General features: G+C 38.7%; 2 protein-coding genes across 2 annotated transcripts; both read right to left on the bottom strand.

Annotated features, from left to right (window-relative positions):
• Positions 1-780: 780 nt before the first annotated feature.
• Positions 781-12550, bottom strand: LOC102711896 (glycine--tRNA ligase, chloroplastic/mitochondrial 2). Its single transcript, XM_006656477.3, has 34 exons — positions 12172-12550; positions 12009-12090; positions 11875-11938; positions 11634-11689; positions 11416-11493; positions 10576-10650; positions 10327-10397; positions 9998-10114; positions 9808-9909; positions 8893-9013; positions 8676-8762; positions 8370-8456; positions 7786-7887; positions 7426-7489; positions 6717-6772; positions 6023-6094; positions 5516-5598; positions 5349-5397; positions 5014-5076; positions 4677-4766; positions 4496-4582; positions 4267-4341; positions 4112-4170; positions 3789-3882; positions 3497-3715; positions 3303-3397; positions 2771-2861; positions 2597-2701; positions 2478-2516; positions 2018-2107; positions 1726-1827; positions 1472-1553; positions 1253-1338; positions 781-1151 (listed from the first exon to the last, which is right to left on the bottom strand). The coding sequence occupies exons 1-34, from the start codon at positions 12525-12527 to the stop codon at positions 1053-1055; spliced, it is 3198 nt and encodes a 1065-aa protein (XP_006656540.2). The 5' UTR covers positions 12528-12550; the 3' UTR covers positions 781-1052.
• A 605-nt stretch (positions 12551-13155) lies between these two features.
• On the bottom strand, positions 13156-17682 carry LOC102718841 (peroxisomal acyl-coenzyme A oxidase 1-like). Its single transcript, XM_006655613.3, has 13 exons — positions 17364-17682; positions 16714-16822; positions 16543-16604; positions 16209-16418; positions 15996-16083; positions 15751-15913; positions 15454-15652; positions 14997-15194; positions 14620-14751; positions 14357-14477; positions 14125-14235; positions 13907-13976; positions 13156-13789 (listed from the first exon to the last, which is right to left on the bottom strand). The coding sequence occupies exons 1-13, from the start codon at positions 17514-17516 to the stop codon at positions 13396-13398; spliced, it is 2010 nt and encodes a 669-aa protein (XP_006655676.1). The 5' UTR covers positions 17517-17682; the 3' UTR covers positions 13156-13395.
• Between the last annotated feature and the right edge of the window lie 4918 nt (positions 17683-22600).

Genomic DNA, 22600 nt, shown 5'->3' with positions numbered 1-22600 from the left:
TCTTTCTTTTTGGCTGAGCAGCACATTGTTTTAACTAGTAAGGATGGTAGTGATTCGAACAGCTCTAATCGCCTGTTCATCGGAGACAACTATTCTCACTGTTTAATCTTTGTCATGGATACTTTTGAAATGAAGAACTAACAAGTGAGTATTTATTTGGGTTCACTGACTTAGTATTCATGTTCACTTCAGTGAAGACCGGAAACGATATAAGATGAAACTACCAAGTGAATGGAATGGAGTGGAATTTATGAGAACTGCCTTGCTTTGATACAAGTCATGATGCTTGGTTTCTAAAATGGCAACCTCTTTAACGGATCAGTCTAACGGGCGAATCGTCCGTGTGTCTGTTAACCCGTATAAATATCTATACAAATTTATACATATAAACTTTATGCTTACTTTATGCTTGTATGTATAAAGTCTCATCTTTATACATACAAATTTTATATATTGAAACAATTTTAACATATAAAGTATCTAAAAGAAAAATATCTATTTTAAAAATATCATCTTAGAAGGTTTTATCTATAAAGATTATACACTTTTTTATATAGAAAGAGAGTGTGTATACATAAAGTTCGTACCTACAATCTCCATCCCAAAATAAACGAATTTCTAAGTTGTTAGAATTTTTGACTTTTCGTCTTATTTAAAAAATATTTATGATTAATATTGTTATTGCTACTACATGATAAAACACGAATATTACTTTACGCGTGACTATTTTTTAATTTTTTAATAATTTTTTTAAATAAGACAAATGGTCAAATGCTCGAGCCGGAAAACACAACACAGAAGTTCTCTTTTTTTTTTTGGGACAGAGTAGTATGAAATATTTACGTGACCTGGTGGGCACGCAGGTGTTCGTCCATTAGGCTTTTCGTGTCTAGCCTAGCAATGGATAACAAAGCTGAGGACCATTTATGCTAAGCTACTGTATATGTAGGGATCGCTCTCTTTTCTTGGCAGCAAAATTGCACTTGGTCGATAAGAATGTACAATCATATATGGTACAGATAAAAACTAGTAGAGCAACAAAAGTGGCTAAATCAAAATCCTGGTAAAACTGACAGGTCAGCTATTCCCTTGGTCAGACCCGCCACTTTTGTTAAAAGCGCCAGCCGATTGTTACGAACTTTCTCATCATCCTGTATCGCAGTATAGCATACACCATTACCAAAGTCAAAGCTAAATCACTAAATGGTTAATAAATGCTACTCAAAATTGACCAGACAGAACTTAAGCTCACCGCCATGACAAAAACGTTTGTAAAGAAATCTTCTAGGGGTTGCAGCAGTTCCAGAGATGCGTCCGCAAAGGTTTTTATGTCAACACCTACAAGGTCGACACAAGTAGTAAACACAACATATATACATCATGCATGACACAAATTTTACAGGAGAAAATGAAAAGATCAACACAAAAACCAACGGTTCTCAGATATATCAATTTGAGAAAGATTGTGTACCAGGATGAATCTTATCGGCAACCTCCAAGTAGACACTCCACAAAGCTCGCTCTTCATCTTTTTCAAATACACTTGCATCAACCTGCACATAAATTCACAGAGATATTAACATTGCAGAAAGGAACAACCAAACTCTACTGGCAATAGGCTGGTTACATACTACTCTACACAAGTTTAAATTTCTTTACGGTAATCAGACTTTCAAAGTTATATCATCACGGTACATGTTTATTGTTGTATAAAGCAGCCATTACCTCTAAAACAGACCCAATTTCTTTTCCACGTATTATTCTTGTGGGCCTTGAGTACGCTTCAACAATTTTTGGGAAATCTTCAGTTTTTGCAAATGCTTCCATCTGCAAGGTAAACCATCAAGACCATTACATATATATATCTATATAAAGACCAGGATACTTCGATTCGAAGCACCAAGCTGATAATTTAACACAATAATTCTACAACTGCAGTCTATCGTCCTGATTATAAATAAGTAATTTTTGAAAACCATATCCAACATCCAGAGAATCCAGAACTGAAGAATCTTACTTCAATTGCTGTTTGTGATGCTAGATAAGGGCAGTTTGCACGCTCCATAAGCACTGAACGGACTATCTCGCAATTAATTCCCTCATCCACCTGATAAAATGATGAAAAACCATCACTTTGGGAAATGGATTTCACTTACCAATGTCTTCTATTATATCATAATTAGGATCACAAGTGAGAAAAGCAACAGATATGGCAACAAGTACCATGCTATGCTGAACAAGAAACATAGATAAACACAAAGCAATGACAATAAGCGTATATTTAACTTTGAAATTTGTTGTCTATGAGGAGGGAGAAAAGAACTTCACTAAAACCAGTCTGTATGGGAAAAGAACACTTGCCCTTCCAGTGTAGGTAAGCATCTACCTCTAATACTTGATAGATTTGAAAAGGGTGGAATCTTAGGGAATAAAAGCATTGTAACTACACTAATATTACAGTTCCAGGAAATACATACCAAAAGTTGCTCCAATCTCCGTGTGACAAATTGTACTACCTAAGAAATTAACTATAGTTATCACAAACCATATAGTCAAAGAAGATTCAATCCCATGGTGATTTGAAATATGCGCTCACCTCATCTATAACACCATTATCTATTGTTATTGACTGCTCCTCTGCCACTAAGGTCAAGGCCTTCGTGAGGTCAAAGTTCTTCTTGTTCTCAACCAATATTTGAACCTAGATAAAAAAATATCATAAGAATATATTATAATATAATGGTATTTCTAGGTTCTCAACTTCCCTTACCAATCCATAGGAAATTCTCCTCAGCCCAAATGGATCGTTTGTAGAACTTGGTTGGCATCCAGCTCCAAACAGACCCACTAGACTATCCAATCTGCGCATATATAAAAAAAAAGAAAACAATTGCAGCTCCTACAATTTGTGTTGGTTCACATGGAAAACGAAAGCAATAAAATTTTGTTGGTTCACTGGAAAAAGAAAAAAATCTGGGAAGCTCTAATTTGCATTGCAATACTAATGAGTTTGTTTTATACTGATTATGCTGGTAAAAAAAGCTGGTAACAATATGTACTTTCAACTATGTGAAGTAACTAAATAGCTGCACAGTCCTATTGTTCTGCCCACCCACTGATTACCAGTTGAAAAGAACAGCAACTGAAACAGTTCTCCTTTATACCAACTGTGCAGAACTAATAGTTGCACAGAGTCCTAAAAAGGAACATGCTACAATGATGGTTCTTTGAATTCCCAGCATGTATTTTCAAGGTGCAGAACATTATAAATTGAACATGAAACAAGTGTATGCAGGAAATACCTATCAGCAACCGAAAGGACTATGCCAGGATCTGTTTTTGGGAACATATCACCAGAGAACCTTGGAAGCGTTATCTCAAATAGGGCTTCTGCAATCTGACATGAAAACTACTCAATCAAATGTGGTTGAACGACCACAACTTTCACACTGAAGTTCTAACAACAAAATTTTCACCACAAAGCAGAGTCAGAAACCTGTTCTGAAAGGCCATCTCTCAAAGCATAATGTCGTGCCATAATTCCAGCAAGTGAAGTAAATTCTGTAACAATATTAGTGGCAAGATCTGACATAGCCAAGGCAGCTGCATCTTTGATAACTGGGATCATTTTCTCATTTATTCCAAGAACAAGGGCCACTTCTGCAACAGTGTTCTCAACACGTTTCATTTTGTCAAGCATTGTACCAAGCCTTTCCTGTTTAACATGATGCAGATGATTAAGTACACATGTACAAGAAACTAAGAGAATTTTGGTCCACCATACTTACATGAAAGAGAATGCTGCTGAGCTGGCCTCGGAATTCAGATAGTTTCTTTTGCGTATCCATCTTATAAAAGAATTTAGCATCCTCGTAACGTGCCCTGTATTTATATGCCAATTCAGAATCTATGGTTACTCACAAAAAAAAATCTATAGTTGACTATAGCTCTCCACAGAATAAAATAGGCAGAGGGAAGAAAAGAACAGTTCGAACATAATGCTAGTGCTCTAACTATGGCTACTTCTATCCATTATCTAAAACTATGGCTACTTCCAGTCATAGCTCCAGCTATAAATTTTACACATTTGTATTGCGAAAACGTTTATAACCTGAGTACAGCTTCATTCCCTTTGCGGACCACTTCTTCCTTAATGGCACCATTGGCAACCTAGCAGCTAACACTGAATTAAAAAAGGAAAAGGAGACAAAGAAGACAATAGGCATTACCCAGTTTTCAAGTACACAAGGGGGAAAATCATCTCACAGTAATAAAATATGGTAGTAGATTGCCCATGGACTTGGAGGTTACAGGGAAATACTTCTGGTGCTTCTGCATAACCTGCATATTATGAGATATTTTGTTACAATTAATGAATTAAAGTCCCAACCAATGAACTATGTTAATGGACTTGGTCATTTTGGTGTTTGAAAAAAATTTAACCAATAGAATTTAGTACAGGCTCTACACATCACCAATCAAAAGCTGAGCATACCGTTATTAATACATCCTTTGGAAGTTCTAAGAAGGAAACGTCGTATCGACCAATAATGGGCATCGGCACCTCCACAAGATTCATAACCTGCATCAAATGGTTAAAAATCTCTTGGTAAGTTGAATTTCACCAAGAAACTTATATACAACAAAAGCTAAATGAGGAGCAGAAGAGCATCTACCTCCTGTACCAGGCTCTCAGGTGCAATGATATCACCACCAACACCCTCAGCCAATATACTAGAGTCATGCAAGATTTGTCGTTTGCGCTCCTGCGAAGTAGTATTATATGCATTGTAAGGTACAGCAAGACCTGGAATGCTGCAACTAAAAATTATTAACCTACTCACGCAGCATTTCCCTGTTTTGTGCAGGCTATAAGAGTTGGCACCAATATTCTTATGTGCAACAAAGAGTCAAAGAATATATAACATTGGAGCTTACAGCTAAGAAACCAATAAAAAGTCAAAACATGAATTGATGGATAGCACATGAAAATATAATGTTTGTTCATCTCACCTGCATATCAATCACGATCCCAGCTTTTTCCATGGTGTGTAAATATAATTCTGCAGTTTCCACCTGAATATTGGAGAAAGTTAGGATTAAACCCTAGATAGCCATGGATATAAGAGTAGATAGAAAGTAGATCCTAGCATCTCCCTGCTGGATGTTTGAGTTAATCTGGATCAAAGGTCTTTCCATACTTCTTGACCCAAAATGCTTTCAATTATGCAGCAATGCTCTTATGTAAGAAAATCAAAATGAAGAACATGAAGATAAAAACAATACGCAAGGAAGTCATTTCGTTGTGGTTGCGCAGAACCAGCTAGCTACCATAACACATTTGGTACCTCAAAGTTAGCGAAGGAGGAGTTACGAAGGCCGCACGACTGGTTCCCACTGTGCCATTGCAAGTTTGAAACTCATGTTAGTTATAGCTGTTACAAACAAGATTTTCCAAATTGTAATAGCAAGTAATGTTTTCATTTCTACAGAACATTATACACATTACTATTACCTTGATATGCCAGCAAAACAAAATGGCACAATGAGATCCCCATGAAGGGCGAAGATCCAGCGTATTGGCCGGCTAAACACAATCTGCGAACGGCTCACCGTCAGTTGGAATAAACAGAAACCATAGATAACATGTGAAAATGAATTAAATTGTAATTTTGATCTTCACAGCACATTTCCAGTGATAGAAAAATGTCCACTGTAGCAAACTGCACTAGTCTTAAAATTCCAAAACATTGGTGAAATTCTATATTTAGGTCTTTCATCTTAGTTAATTTGAATAATTGACAAAACTAATGATTGGGCTTTGCTTATATTTACAGAAAAAATACACACTAACACATAATCAAGTAATCAACCGGTTTTATTGCAATCTACTATGGCATTAGAGCATTTATAGATGGCTATGATCCCTAAAAACACAACAATGATAACATGGAGTTCAAGCAGCTGCAAAACAAATACTTGAATTACTGTCTGTAAAGAGGATAAGTTAAATAATCCTTACATTGGAATTCCAGCGCATAGACTTGGGAAATGAAATACCAGATATAATAGTTGGAAGATCTTCAGTTAAGACCTGTAGTTCACATGCTACAATGAATGAACAAATGAGTCTGGAGAAAATGAAAGTGCAGCCTAAATAACTTGAGAAACTTGCACAATGAACAGTGCAGAAACTATAGATATGTAACTATGGACTTTTGCAGTATGCATTTAGTTGCTACTTGCTAGCTGGTAGAATGGTAGGTACTGGATGTATTGGGGTGCCGAGTGCAAGACCTATCTAAATTATGCCTAATCATTACTTGTCAGTAGCCAATTAGAAGAACTCATCCTTTCAAGTACTGGAAGCAAGATTATTATGAGTTATGGAGCTTGAAATGAATAGTATGGTATGGGAGTAAGTATGTTTAACCTTGATGACTGGCTATTTGGCTCAAAGAGCTGCTAAGCATAATGTGACTGGGTTGATTTGCTGAGCAAAAAGTTTATTCCTCTGAACCCCAGTAACTTACAAGGGACACGTTTTGTATTTTGCAAATACTGTTCATTCTATCTTAATTACATTGAATAAACTCCTTCGGTCATTCCGACAAATGCTGTTCATGGAGTACAAATCAAACAATAGTAAAGGCCCTGCTTACAGCGACTCTCTGATGCATGACTTTCAAGACTACTTAAAGGAAAGGAAAAAACACCTCATCAGCAAAACGTGCAGACTCTTTGACCCGAGCATAGATATATTCTGTTTTACCTGAAAATGTGTATTCACAATTTAGGTCTTTTAAGGAACAATAAGAATATATGTTAGACTTCTAGGAAATAATAAATTACATGTAACAGGCTAACAACTAACATGATTTCATTGGCCCTATGTTCTGCATTGGTGGTTTGGATTAATCTAATAAAAAATCCAGTATTTAGCTGTCAATTGGTTAATGCAGCATAAGTAATTGAGAATTGAATCTAAGGTTATTAACAGTAGAAATAATCATGCCATTGTCCATTGATTAGACTGCTTACATATAGGCCATAGCTCATGCATATGAGCATATATTCCACATCTAGCTAACTGAATTGAACACCAGAATAAAATATGCAGGAAAGGGCATTGCAACATATGCACGTGTGACAATAACAGCCAGTACACGACTGGTGCAGCAGGCAAATGAGATTGCCAAGGAAGGGAAATTTACACAGGACAGTTAGACCTTCGTATCATTAATTATAAAGCTGGATTTGTTTCTGCATGGGACTCCATGTGATGATTCAAAGTTTCAAACAACAAATAGAAACAAGAAATTGAGATGGTTATAGATCACCATTAACCAACACACATTGTAGTCATGACAAAATAAAGTGAAGTAGAAGTGAGCGATACAAACTTTAGGGACCCATGTCACGTACCATCAATTCTTTTATATAGACTATCTATGGGAACATTATTCTTTCGACAAAATCCTTCAGCAGCCTGAATAAGAGTAGAAAATTATTGCACAAAAATATCATTGAGAGCCCATGTGAGAAAAGGGAAGAAATCAAAGAAACAGAAGTCCTTCAACAACGTTAATAAGAATAGAGAATCACTCCAAAAAGAACAAACAGTGTGCAGTTTTTGTAATTTAACGGAATAGATGTTGCTGCGGGCATCACCTTTTGCTTCACTGAAGTACCTTACTAATTTCTTCATGCATGCTACGTGAAGACATAAAAATAAACAACAGCAGAAGAGTAGAGGAAAGTTCAGCTCCTTTTTGGATACTTAACCTTAGTGGGCTTTCCTTCTTGATCAAATGCCTTTGCAACAGGTGGACCACGTAGTTCAATCTCTTCCTCCATTTGCTTCATATTAAGATTTTCAACAACCACCTGCAAATCGAAGATCTTGTTATAGATTCAGACTGGAGTTTTTTTGTATAATGGAAGCTTTACATTCAGACGGGAATGACGCATGTCAAAAGAACTGCCAGTTACTAAGCATAAAAGACGCATTACCAAGATTCATCTTCATTCAAAAATGGTGAATCATTGTGCAAAATATTTTTATCGTATTTCATACAATTAAAGATACACAAAATCACAAGTTTTCTATACCATTCCAACTAGGAAACATGTAAGGAACCTACTGATTAATATTAAAAAACATTGTCATCATGTGCTTTGCACTTTGTATATTATTATTACAGTTTGTTATTTGGGGGGACTCTGTCACACTAGACCTCCGGAATGTTAGGACACACACACACTAGATGCATAGCTGGAAAGAATAATGAGGAAGCTTGCCAGAAATAAATGCAAGATTTTGCTAAAAGAAAGAAACCCATGTAAGACAGCAAAGGTTAAACTGATACCGCTAATCTCCTTGGTGTCCCATAAGAGCGTACTTTCCCATGGCTCAGTCTGCGTTTCTCCAATATTTGAATTAGCGATTTTTCCAGCTGGAGGATGTCAAAGATTCAAACGTGGAAAAAAGCTAAAGTTATTCCACCCAGAACTATGTATAAATTCCGTAAAAAAAAAGTTGCTCAGGAAGTGGCATCATTTTGCTTCTTATGAGGATAAAAACCATGTTGAACAAATGCTAGGTTCAAAATTCCTCTCATAAATACAGGAGAGTGCTTTGTCTTCTAAAGGTGAAGGGGGAACTTTGTTTTTACTTGTTCAGCTGCTTCTATCACATCATGAGGTGGCAATTCTTCTGTTCCTATTTCAAGAACAAATGCCCGTGGCTGTCCAATAACACCCTAAGCAAAAAGCACCAAAGATAAGTAAAAATGGTGTGATTTTGCAGAACTTAAGACACAAGCCATCCGCATCCATTGTGTTCAAATATTAAAATAAACATAATAGTGTGTGGTCATGTAAAAGGAATACCTTTCTTCTAGGCTTTTCAGAGACATGAGGATAGATAAGATTAGACTCTTGATAAGTGCCCAATGGATGACCAAGGTTTTCTCTTGTTTCCACCCAAAGCTGAGCACACTGGCGAGCAAGACTGCACAAAAGCGTCAGCAGTATGAGAATTACAGATTAACTTACACAGAAGCTAGAAGCAAGAACAACTGAACAAAGAGCTAATAACTGGTAAAAGAAATAAATCAAGTCAACAAAACCAGATAATGTAATATAGAATACCTATGTAAAAGCCCAAAGCAACGAGACTGGACTAACAATCAAAATATTAATGTAGTGAAAGTTCTTCTTGAAAGGATTGAATAAATTCAGGAGAACTATATAAATATGGTCATGTGATTCATGGAGAGTAGCTAAGGTAGGAATTGGAGAAATGGCAGTAGAATGGTTGGGGAACAGTAAGGAAGAGGAAGAAACTTAGACAGGGAAGAACTGAAGAAGAGAGGCACTAACGTACTTAGATCAATTATTTGGTGAGTAATTGAACTCACGTGCATAGCCTGCCTTTATCTTATGAGTTACCCCTAGCATAAGGACTCCATCTGGTCATCAGTAACTATGTCTCTAGTTACTAACATTATTTCTTAACTTAGGAAGACTTTATTGTGCCCACATCTAAGGAACAACTAATCTCCTTGATCCATATGGTCGTGGCACCCTGGCCCATGCTCATGATTATCCTCTCTCAATTATTGATAAATCGCAACTGATACCAATGCTTAATAAAATTTGCTAAATTATAGTGATGAACAAAAAGCAAAGCAAGCATTTGATATGCTAATTCAAACTTTTGACCAAAGACGTCAATTTCAAAATTTTCCAGGATTCCACGATGAGAAAAGGCATAGGAAGAACTCAAGGAAAGTATGTCCACACCTCCGCATGCGACCAAAATATCTTGCACGCTCGGTTACACCAACAAAGCCTCTAGAATCTAAAATATTAAAAGCATGAGAGGCCTTCAGAACATGATCATACCTAATCCATTGCAAATCAAAGGTCAGCTTATCAATTCTTAACAAATAAAACAGGTAAGCCAAGAAATGAGTGCATTAATCAAACATACGCAGGAATAGGCAGCCCAAGTGATAATAAAGAACAAGCCTCTTCTTCAAAATCATCAAAATGCTTTTGAATGTTATCAACAGTTGCGTGCTCCAAATAATATGCACTCATCTCTTTCCTGCATCAACAAACCAGATATACAGTACTAAGCCTAAGCATTAAAATTTCAGTCCATTTATAATTAATAAAGACAACAGAAGTATCGCAAAAATGTTTATACATAACATATACGTAGCAAAAAGATGATAGGAAATATGGCACATTGCAGGAAAGATGCTAAAGAAAAAAGAAAAGGTACACAGCTCCCAGAACTTTCAAGAAGATACATACTCGTTCTCAAGGAATAGTTCTCCATACGTAATTCCTTTAGTGTATTGTATATTCTTGAAATGATCTACACCCTGTCAAAACATCTAAATGAAAGTAAGGTCAGCTCTTTCAAAGGGTGTATGATACAGAAGGGTAGGAAATATTCACAAAAGAAAAACCACTCAGATTTAAGTGTCATGCTAATCATTTGCTCATCTTCTCACTCATACATAACTATTGAGGTGAGTCAACAATCATTACTAAACTGACCTGAAGAGACATGAGGATGCGTTCAAGTCCATATGTTATCTCAACGGAAACAGGCAGCAACGGAAGACTTCCTGACTACAGTAATTAAGATAGAAATAAGCTGTCTTAAAAACTTCCGAAGGATTAAAAGGAATAGTACACATTTAAGTTTCAAAAAAATATTGTGATGCCAAAGCAGTCAACATAATGCACTAGATGATTTACTTAGTTGTCAGTGGCACAGTGCATTGATTTAATTCAAAAAAAAATTTAAAAAAAGAATTTGACAAGATTCAACTCTGCCAGAAGAAGGCAGATTATGACCATACTTGTCTTTATTTCGTAAGTTTGAAGAGGATGATGGTTTAGTAAGTTCTTGTCAGCTAAGGACGTTGTTTGATATAGGGGAAAGGATAGTCAACCTGGGTTTGGAGAACTTTGCTAGGTAAAAGGAGCTAATTTGATGACATTAACATGAACAATTGATTTGGTTGGTCAAGAGTGAACGCCATCGGGTGTTTTTCCCTCTTTGGTTTTTTTTATCTTTCCTTTATGTTTGGATTTCTTGTGGGTAGTTTGACCTTACTATCCGGGTTTAAATTAGGTATTGCCAACAAACTATAGTATTGCTTGTCAGATATTCAAACAACTTATTCAGAGTACAGTACTAAAGCCCATACAATCAACCTAACCACATATTATTGCACTTAACAGCTGGTGAAAAATGAGGTAGTATAATTAGCCTTTTATCTTTGTCTCATTTTACGTATCTTAGCAGTAGTCAAAATATCGGACCAAATTTATTAAAAGAATGTGCAAAGACATATGATTTGTGCAGATAGTTTTAGCTCACGCCCGTACCTGCTGAAAATATGTGAATTGCGTGATTTCCATTCCATCCATCCAAACCTCCCAGCCTAATCCCCACGCACCAAGAACCTGTCAATCAATGAGAATAAGGTAACACATTAGGGATATTCAATTGCAACAACAGTAGATATAATCTCATTGGGATTTTATTGAATGATTTCATTTGTTGATATATTAAGAAGGAAGGAGTAAGAGAGGAGGAACTTCACTGGACTCTCCCAGTTGTCTTCAACAAAACGGATGTCATGTTCATGTACATTGATACCTGTGACGAAAATATTTAAACCAATCATTAACTTGATCTATGCTTGTGTTCATAAAAATGACTTAATAAAACGAAAGTAAAGAAATAAAAAGGTAGAAAAAGGAAAAAATGTTGCCATGCATGCGTTACCCTTTTATGATTAAAAAAAGAGAAAGAGAAAGCAATACGACATTACTGAGAAATACCTAATGCTGAAAGGCTGTGCAGAAAGAGGTCTTGTGAATTTCCAGGGTCAGGCTTCAAAATTACCTATTGGAAAAGAAAGCGTGATTGAGAAAAACTGAAGGCACAGGAAGGAAGATTTGGAAGTAGAGTGGACCTGAAACTGAGTATGGCGCTGAAGCCTATTAGGATTGTCCCCATAGCGGCTGTCGTCGGGTCTTATGCTTGGCTCCACATAGCTTGAAGAGAAGGAAAACGCATTGACGACAGAGTGTAGGAAGGGAAGGGAAGGCATTGGGAAGGGGGGTCCTGGGTCTTACGCGACGTTCCATGGCTCAGGGCCTAGAACCCTGAGGAATGTCAAGGGGTTCATGGTCCCTGCTCCGACCTCGGTGTTGCTGCACTGCATGACAGCGCATCCCACAGAGGCCCAGTAGTCCTGGAGGCGCTGGATGGCCTGCTGGAAGGTGAGCGCGGAGGAGGAATGGGGCTCCGCCTTGGCGGAGACGGGTGCGGGGGAGGGGGAGGGGGCATCACCGTCGGCCGCGGCAACGGCGGATAGCAGACGCAGGCGGTGGCGGTGGCGTCGGCGTCGGCGAGAGGATGGGGTGGAGGCTGGAGAGAAGGGGAGGGGGCGGAGGAGGAGAAGCGTTGGAGCGGGAGCCAAACCCGCCATGGCTCCTCTACTCTACTCTACAGCACAAGAGGATAAGCGGGAAGATAGACAATGAGATAGATTAGATTATGTTATGGTATGGTATACTTTTGGATGTTTTTATGTATTATTTATTTATGTACTCCTGTATAATAGCATGAGTGCTACGAAAACCTCCAAGGTTTATATAGTTAATAAAATGCAATGTTTATGTATTTTAAGTGATTTTTTCGCTTTTTGATAAAGGGAGGGATATTCTAAGCTTTTGTATTGGTCGGTGTGTGATGAGGTTAAAAATAAAATTATCATAATAATATACAAAGTTTTGCAAGCTTTTGTTTTGCACGGACTAAAAAATAATCTAAATTAAGCGTCTGTTAATATACAAAGCTGCGCAAACGTATCATTGTTCAAATACCAAATTCATCATAGACATCAAGAAACATATGGTACAGACAATCAGTTGGGATTGTTCCTTAAACTTTTGTGTGTTTTGATTCGGAAGGATGAAGCTGACATTGAATTTTGCAAATTTTATATACTGCTACTATACTTACCTAGTAGCATCGTTTAGGTGATTTTTAATCAATCGCAACACGCACGTTGGATTCAACTCTCGTGTCAGGAGGAGTTAGCTAGCGACAAAGGCATCTCAGTACATGAATCCTGTGAAATGGTGAGTAAACTTTCACACCTGGATAAGTATAGTAGAATGAAGGCGCTTGAACAAGGTCTCTCTCGAAAACAATAAAGACAGGCACAAGACTATTATATTATATATACTAATAAACAAAGCCAGCCAGCACCTTAAATTGCATGCCGATTATTTATTGTTAATAATGTATAATAAGATGGAAGGAATGTTTGTTGGATGAATCATCATCATCATCTATAGCCTGGAGAGCTTGAGCTGCTGCTTGAGCAGCGGGCGGAGGTGCTCGCGGTAGCCGTCCGGCACCGGCGAGTCGTTGAGGGGATCCTTCCAGGCCTCGTCGTAGAGCGCCGGGTAGACGTTGCCGTCGTAGCGGCCGAGCACGGAGCCCAGGTAGTGGTCGGTGTAGTTGAAGGCGTCCACCAGCGCCACCGCGTTGGGCCGCAGCTGCGCGTACAGCTTCCCCAGCTGCTGGTTCGCCAGCGCCCCCTGCCTCGCCGTCATGCACCCCGTCGACAGGAAGTCGCCCAGATGCTTGTGCACCAGATACAGCGCGTACACGTTGCAGAGGTTGCGCAGCTGCTCCTTCACCCCCTCCCCAGGGATGTCCTGCTCCACTTTCTCAATGAACCTACACACAACACACCAACACACCCCGCCCATATTACATATACATACGTATCAATGAAACACGTTACTAGTAACATAACAACAAACTTCAATGCCACTCCTCAATCAGTATACTCACTTTGTTACAATGATCAGCTGGATATGGGCCACCGCCACCTCTAGCAGATCAGGGGATAGCTCATAAAGACCTGCATTATTCCATTCACAAACGTAAAAAAACCTGCATCATCAGTCACCACCTCCTATATATATGCACTAGGCCTCACAGATTTTAATACTATGCTTTCGCTTTTATATTTTTACTATTCTCAATAAATATGTGCAGCAATGCCCTACCTTCTTCTTGACTTGGCGCCCTGTTTATGTTCTGGGCACAATTCACCGCCATCCTGAGAGCCCGAGCTTCAAATACCTCTCTTATGGCAGCAGGACTGAGCCAATCTTCAGCTGTTGACAATCATGGAAAGATGAGACATTCATCTCACGATGGGCATATATCACATATAGTCATGACTGCCATACAACAGCCATGAAATAGCCTGCCCTGCCCAAAGATACAATCATTTACCTGTATTTACACCACATTTGCATTGCATCAAGTACTGTACGTTGCCCATGTAAGCCATTGTACCAACAGGCTGTTTTCCAGAAGCTAACTGGGAAACAGTCTTCATTAGAATCCTTGCAACCTGCACAGAGAGCCAAAGGTTATCAACTGCAAATTCACCAGAACAGAGAAAACATAAATCATCAGATCTAAGATTCAGTCCAACAAGACAAGTAGTTAAAAGTGTTATTAGTATCCACATATCAAAGAAACAACATATTAACCTGCAAAAGCAAGACAACATTGTCTCCTTCATAAGTGCAGGCAGGAACATAGGTAGCAAACAATTCAGGAAGCCCGCTGCTGTTCAGGTAACCATGCCCACCACACAGCTTCCGGCATTCTTCAATTCCATCCTGCGCCCAAAAAAACAAAGTTCGTCACTTGAGAACAATGAACCGTGTATTCACTCATTCTATAAACTGGTTAAGCCGTTGGACCAGCTACGCTTGTAAAGTCATGGAGATTAATGCAGTCTGACCATTATTTATTCATTTAGTAATAAGAATACTGATGAAGCAGAAATTGCAAACTCAGTATGACCAGTCAGTCAGCAAGTATAATTGTCAAAGGCATTACTGAATTAAATAATTATACGTACAGCTGTCGCAGATGTTGTCACAGCCTTCAGCCCAGCAGTACAGGCATGGGCCTCTTGCAGTGTTGAGAAATCCTTAGCTTCCAGTTTATGTGTGACATCAGTGTATAGCCACTTCAGCCACTCACCCACAAACCTAAATGCATAAGCTGAAGCCAACAATGGAAAGAGTCTGCTTTGCTGAGTCTTGTAGTTAAGGACCTGTAAGCAATATAGATCCATTAGCTATTTAGCTAATTGTCGGTGGTAGCAAAAAGTTATACTCTTTTATTAAATTTCTCTGGATATGATCAATTTCATTTATTTTAGATGGACAGAGTAAAAACTAACATTAACTCAGACAGTGTTCTTTTTCCAGGAAAAACAAAAGGACTGCATGTCACATAATATGTTTCAAGAGCATAGAAATAAATTTAGTAAGTTGCAATACGACATGCCAACTATTAATCTGACATAGTACCTGAGTCTCAGGGCCACCAGTTTGGGGGCCGAACTGCTTTCTCATAGCGCTGTATCTTACGGCAATGCAAGTAGCACGTGATAAAGCCTTGGAAGCATCTGCAACAATTGTTTGACGAACAAAGACCATTGTCCCATAAAGCAGCTGCTTTGGGACATTTGAGTGCACATATTTTCCCTCTTTTGTAACTTGTGAAAGCCTACATGAATAGGGGTTGTGCTTGAGAACGGGTACATTGAAATATCAGAATGCATTTGGCAAGTGCCGGAACAAAACATGATAATCTAATGGGCAAACCTCATCAACATTTGATCCCTTGGGATGCGCACATGGTCAAATCGCAGAACTCCATTATCCATACTGTTGTATGCACCACTACCAAATTTTCCACCGATATCACCAAGAGTAACACCAGGAAGGGGAGAGTGGTCCTCTAGGCTTCGCAGTTGCACGATGAAACCTGACATACAGATAGACATGATCACATGAGTCACTAGGAAAGAGACTGCTTAAATGGCACCTGAAAATGCAAAAGACTCTACCATGTATGCCGTAGTCCTTTCCTTCAGTTATCAAACGAGCATACACGACTGCATGAGTGGAAGCTTTTCCCAAGCCACCAGGCCACCACTGCACATGGGGGTAAAATCATTAACCATGCAACAAGATATTGAAGAGATTCCATATTAACAAAGAAATACATGTATATCTTAGTAATAGATAAGGGAGGAATCATAGATTTCTAGAGTTTTTACCTTGCTGGAGGTCAGAGTTGGGCTGTGCATAACAAACTCATCAGTCTTTGGGTCAAATGTGGCAGTTGTTTCAAGACCCTGAACATTGGAGCCATGGCCAAGTTCAGTCTGAGCATAGCATCCAATTATCTGGAACTTGTAGGCCAGAGGTAGCCACTTCTTCTGTTGCTCTTCGGTCCCTTGACCTTTTATAGCAGGAACAAACATGCCCTGCAAAATTTAACGTTAGCAAAGTGTATATAGATGATTCATCAATGGTGTATGTCAGAATATATATATATATATATATATATATATATATATATTGAAGATGTAATGTGCTCAATATCTGTACCCAGTGCAGATCAACATAACCGGGCTGGTCCACATATAGCCTTAGCAAATTTGCTTCCTCTTCTGTAGATGCATAATAACAACATTGTGTGAGCTAAGAGTAAGAAGATGAGCTGTTAAAGACTAAAAAAGAAGGAAGAAGAGGGTAGCACTGATCATCATGGGATGGGACCTGTAAGACGTAGCTCGACGATACGCTTCCAAGCATGAGCTGCCTTTCTGAGTGTGTCCTTGAACAGCTCCTTCCTGGGGAGCATTGTTCTGTTATCCTTGCGGAACACCTGGAATATTGGAGAGGAGTCAAATGTAAACAAACCATTGTGAGTGTCATGGATTATCTGGTGGTAGCATTCCTTAAAAAACAAACAAGTAATCTGCTACCATCCCATCTTTTCAGTTTTGTTTATGCTTATAAGTGAAAATGTGAAGCTTTCGGCATTAAATTTAGAGTTGACTCCTGGGCTGGGTTTTTCTATCGCAGTTTATTTTTCAGCGATAAAAAGAGTGTAACGGCGGAGTCAGCGAGACAGTATCTCCTCCTAGTCGAAAGATGCTCATAAACAAAACAAAAAACTACTACAGTACTAAAAGAGAGTCCGAAGCAAATAAATAGTCCTGCCGTCTGCCGTCTGCTGCTGGTAAATAAAAAAAACAAAAAAGATGGATTTTTATGAGCAAATCCGGCCGGCGTGGTGGAGAAAAAATCGAGCGGGTAGGTAGATACAGCAGCAAGAGGAGAAGGCTAAGGCTGGGATGAGATGAGATCCATCCTGATAGCGTCACGTTGGTGAAAGGAAGTAACGAGAGTGGGTGAGTGCTTACCGGATCGGAGGCGACGAGGCGCGCCATGCGGTCGGCGACATCGACAGCATGGCGGGAGCCTGCCCACGCGACCTTCATGTGGTCGACGTCGAACTGTGCAGTGGCTCTCTCGCCGGCGAGATGGTCCACCTCCCCTGCGCCGCCTGCTTCCATCAGAGGAGCTCGAGATCCGCCTGCGCCGCCTCTTTGGATCTGCCCTGCGCCGCCTCCTTCAATCCGAGCTCGAGATCGGTGGGAAATAACGGAAGCACTGGAGGGAGAGAAGGGGATTGGGATTTGCCTCTCCCTCTCTCCCGCTATTTATTACTCCTCCAGTCCTCCTTGAATAGGAATAGGATAGGGAGGGTGGAGTCCTCCACGCACGCACGCGCCCTTGACAGCCGCCGTGACGTCTATACCCTTATTAACTCCTCATGGTTAAAACTTAAAACTCGTACTTAAAGTTTATTTATCTACTTCATCCTTAAAAAAAACCATTTTTTCGGTTTTTTTCGAGCATTTGACTATCCGTCTCTTATTTGAAAAAAATTTAAAATTTTTTTAAAAAAATAGCCATGCATATAATACTATTTATATTTTATCATCTAATAAAAATAAAATTGTTAATTATATTTTTTTAATAAGACGATAAGTTAAATCTCTTTTGTGGCGGGAGGAATATATCTGTATCCATTATTATAACCTGGATTTTGGTCCGTCCCGTCGTCCGACTCGGACTGCCCCTGCCGCCGGTGCGGTTGCGTACTCTCTTCCCTCTCTTCTCTTCCCCGTCCTCGTCCGATCCGCCCGCTTCTTCATGTAGGGCAGTTTGTAAAATATTTTTTAAAAAAAACATCATATCAGATATATAACTAATCACGTCTTAATTAGGCTCAAAAGATTTGTCTCACCTAAAAGTTTTTCAAAAACATCATATATATATATATATATCGAATCTTTGGACACTTAAATGAAGCATTAAATATACATGAACATTAAAACTAATTACACGGTTACGGGGAAAATCGTGAGATAAATCTTTTGAGTCTAATTAGGACATGATTAGTCATAAGTGCTACAGTAACCAACATACGCTAATGATGGATTAATTAGACTCAAAATATTCGTCTCGCGGTTTTCAGATGAAATCTGAAATTTGTTTTTTCATTCGTGTTTAAAAACCTCTTTTAATACCGGTCAAACGTTTAATGTGCTCCTTTAATAAATTTTTTTACCAACTAAACAACGCCTAAGCATGGGCCTTACATTTCGGAGGTTGACGTACAGCTGGAGGCCACGCGGCCGGCGACCCGAGCGTACGTTGAGCCATCTCCCGGCGTACGTGCACGAGCCTGGAACTCTAGTTTTATAGTACTATAATATAATATATTTTTTTAAGTTTCACGTTACAAATCTAAATCTATATAGGTAATAGGTAACGTATATGTATCCAAATTCAATTGAGGCCATTACAAAATCTTTTTATAAAAATATCACATCAGATATATAGACACATATTTAAAGTATTAAACGTAGTCTAATTATAAATTAATTATAGAATCCACTAAGAAACTGCGAGACATATCTTTTGTGCCTAGGTTTAAAAGATTTGTTTCATGACTTTCCGCATAACTGTGTAATTAATTTTAATGTTTATGTATATTTAACACACTGTGTAGGTATCCAAAAATTTAAGAGCGTGAATGAAATCAAAGAATCAGTGCAACCAACCAACTAGACGACGACGGCGCAGCGGTACTAGTAGGGGCTGAGCTGATTGTCGCTCGCAACTAACATTAACAATAATACTCCATACGATTAATTTGAAATACGTACGTACTATGCCTAGTTGGAGTACTTAATGACCAATTAACCAACAACAAGACAAGAAGATGCTAATGTACGAGCACGTGCACACCTTCACTTGAATAAATAAAAGCAGCTCGGTCGTGGTCGTGGGCCGCTGGTTTTGATACATACATACTAATACTACTACGACAGCAGCTGTATATATGATCCCCGTGTTTGGAGAGCACACAAAAACTATTTTTTTTAAAGCTTCCTACCCCACTTTTATTTATACTTACTATAAGATAAAATTTTAAATTTTAAACTTAAATTTAAAGTTGATTTTAGAGTTTTTCATCGAAATTTAATTTTCAGCTTTAGTTTTTAGACCACTAAGAATACGTATATAAAAGTTTTTATTTATAAATTATTTTTCGTGTACAAATATGTCATTGAAAAAACCAAGCATAGCCCCTTCAATCTCATGGTCTGTTTTCTTTTTTTTTCTAATAACGGCAGACTCGATCTCATAATTTATATACCTCTTTCATTACAATATTAAATTGTTGTTATCATTTTTTATTTATCATAACTTAAGTTGTTTTTTAAAACAAAACATTTCATTAAAGTTCGTGGAAGTAGAAAAATAGAAAGCTCGAACTAGCGTATTATATTTTCATATTTATAAACCAAATTTAAATTTTAAAAAATGAAAGTTACTGACGATTTTTATTTTTCTAATCACAATTTATTTTAGCCTTAGTTGTTAGATAGCTTAAAAATACACTTATAAAATTTTTATTTATATTTTTTGTTTGTAAACATATAGCTCGAGTTTTCGTTGAAAAAGCGACCAAATGATGCGCGTTGAATGCGCGAGGGGCACGCGATGCACGTGATTTTCAACACAACACTACAGTATACAATAACACAGACACATCAATCAATTATTCAGGCCTTTTCAAACAGAATACGACTGTCTCCATCTTAAATATATTAAGAGTTTCTGAAAAATAAACTACCATCTACTCACTTAATGCTTGTTTACTCATTTATTTTATTCAAAATTTTTATACAAACATATAAACTTATAAATTATGCTTAAATAAAATAAAATAAATCATAACAAAATATTTAACAGTTATGAGAAGTTCTTTTAAACATAGATAAAAAGATGAGACAAAAATTAAAAATAGTAGTCCTAATCAAGGTACTGTAGGTGGGCTTGGGCTGGGGTGGACGGCCGGCGAAATCGTAGGGAGCGCTTGTTTGGTTTATAAGTTTATTAAAAGAAAAAACGAATGGTGTATGTGTAAAATATTTTATGAATAATACTTTTATATATATATTTTTTATCTAGAAACTAAGATAAAAAATAATCTGTGATGTAAAAACCTTAAAATTTATATTAAAAATGAAGTTAAAAAATAAAAAAAATGAAAAGATGAGGTACTAAAATCTTCTCCCCGTCCCCGGCCTATGGGAAAACGAGGCCATACACGGCACGGTCGGTGGCGCATCCTTACTGAAGAACGAGAGAGAAATATATGCACGCAGTCAACATGCGAAAAAGAGAAGAGAGAGGCAGGTAAAATGTGTTATTTACTTACAGGGTATTTCGGTCATAATCATCGTTGACCGGTTGACAATTATTATTAGTGAGCAAACAAATCCGAAAAAGTTATTTTAGAGGGTGGGCGCGGGATAGAAGGTCATTTTAGCGAAGCCCACGGTTTGAAGGCCATTTGAGCGAAGTCACTCGGTTCCGCGGTTTAAATAGCAAATTCCTCGCTTTGCTCCAGACTAGAGAGCTACTAACTAGATGTTTGATTTTTTTGGTTCTAACGTTTGACTATTCGTCTTATTTAAAAATTTAATGTAAATATAGAAAATGACAAGTGGTGTTTAAAGTTCGTAAGTTACAAGCAAAATAAATGATATTTTCATAATTTTTGAATAAGATGAATGATCAAATATCGTTAGAAAAAAATAAAAACATCCGTTATGATACGGAGAGAGTATTTTGGATTCTCAAATTGCAAAGAGGATTTGGATGAAGAAGAGGAGAGACTAGCAGCTTGCTTTACCTACGTCTACGTAGAGTGGAGGTGGCATCCATCACTGGCCAAGTGAATACAAGACAAACTACTCTTCTTCTTATTATATATACGCACGCATATTTGGAATTTCCTAAATATGCAAGAATTCCTTTTATTTTCCAAACTTTCAGCAACAGTACTCCTAATACTATAGCAGCATATTGTAGTTGTAGTAGTATGAATTGCTCTTTTGCTGCTTGTTTATCAACTCGGACAAAAGCCTTAGCCCATCAATAGTGCTAAATTGAATGAATAGTTAGGCCGTCGTGGGATTTTTTTTAAAAAAAATTGGTTGAGTAGATTATCTAATTTTGAGAGAGCTACTCAAGAGTATAAACGAACAAGGTTGAAATTTTGTCATACAAAGATAAGAGGATATAAAATTTTTATGTGAGAAACACCATTTTGAGATTAGGAAAAAAGATGTGTCCAAAACCTTCTGAAAGGAAAATCTAGATTATTTTTCGTCTATTTTTAGTGTGCGAGCGATGGTATTTGTAAATTTGTTCAGCACTTGTGTTGTGTAGGAGTGAAATACTCCAAAGAACATCTCCAACAACCTTTTCCAATGGACTCTTCAACTTAAAATTGGCTACTTTAGCAAAAAATTTCACTCTAACAGCCTCTCTACTGGAATGGCTAAGCCAAATGACTGCCAAACTACTCCCCTCGATGGCCAAATTTGGCCGGTCCAAATTGCCTTGTTATTTGTGGGCTCCATGTTGGAGTGCTATCTACCCGAGCTGCCTTTGCCACGGCGACGACTACCACCGCATTCCTTCGCCGTCGGGACGACCGCCGTCACCAGCTTGAGGACGTGTCGGCGGAGCCCGTCGCTGCCTATGAAGGCCATGGTCGCCGTCGCCGCCGCCCGCGGAGCCCACGGTCGCCACCACCGTGCGAGGCCGCACGGTCGCCGTCGCCGCCCGCGGAAGCTGCGGTTGCTGCCGCCGCGCGAGGTCGCGCCGTCTCCGTCGCCGCCGTTGCGCGAGGTTGTGGAGGCCGCCGCCGCTAGCTCGAGCCCGGATCTAGCTGCCGCCGTCGAGGTCGCCGCGCTGCGCCGGCACTGCGCCTCCCGGCCTCCCGCACCGCGACGCGGCGCCGCCTGTCTTTGCTCCGCGTCGGCGCCGCGCTGACGACGTGCTGCCAGGCCTCCCCGCGCCGGCTTCGCACCGGCCAACCTCCCGCTCCGCTGCCTCTGCCGCCGTGAGAAAGAGAAAGAGAAAGAGAAAGAGGGAGAGAAAAAAGAAATAGAAGAGATGACATGTGGGGCCTGAGTGTCATAAACTTAAAATAGAATTTAAGTGGCCAAATTAAATTAAAAGTGGTCAAATAGAGATCTAGAGAGTCTAATTTAGAATTCCTCTGCTG

The sequence above is a fragment of the Oryza brachyantha genome, chromosome 6 (genome assembly GCF_000231095.2).
Source record: "Oryza brachyantha chromosome 6, ObraRS2, whole genome shotgun sequence".
NCBI lineage: Eukaryota > Viridiplantae > Streptophyta > Magnoliopsida > Poales > Poaceae > Oryza > Oryza brachyantha.
The sequence above is the reverse complement of the archived record's forward strand: the minus strand, read 5'-3'. Positions and strand labels throughout refer to the sequence as shown.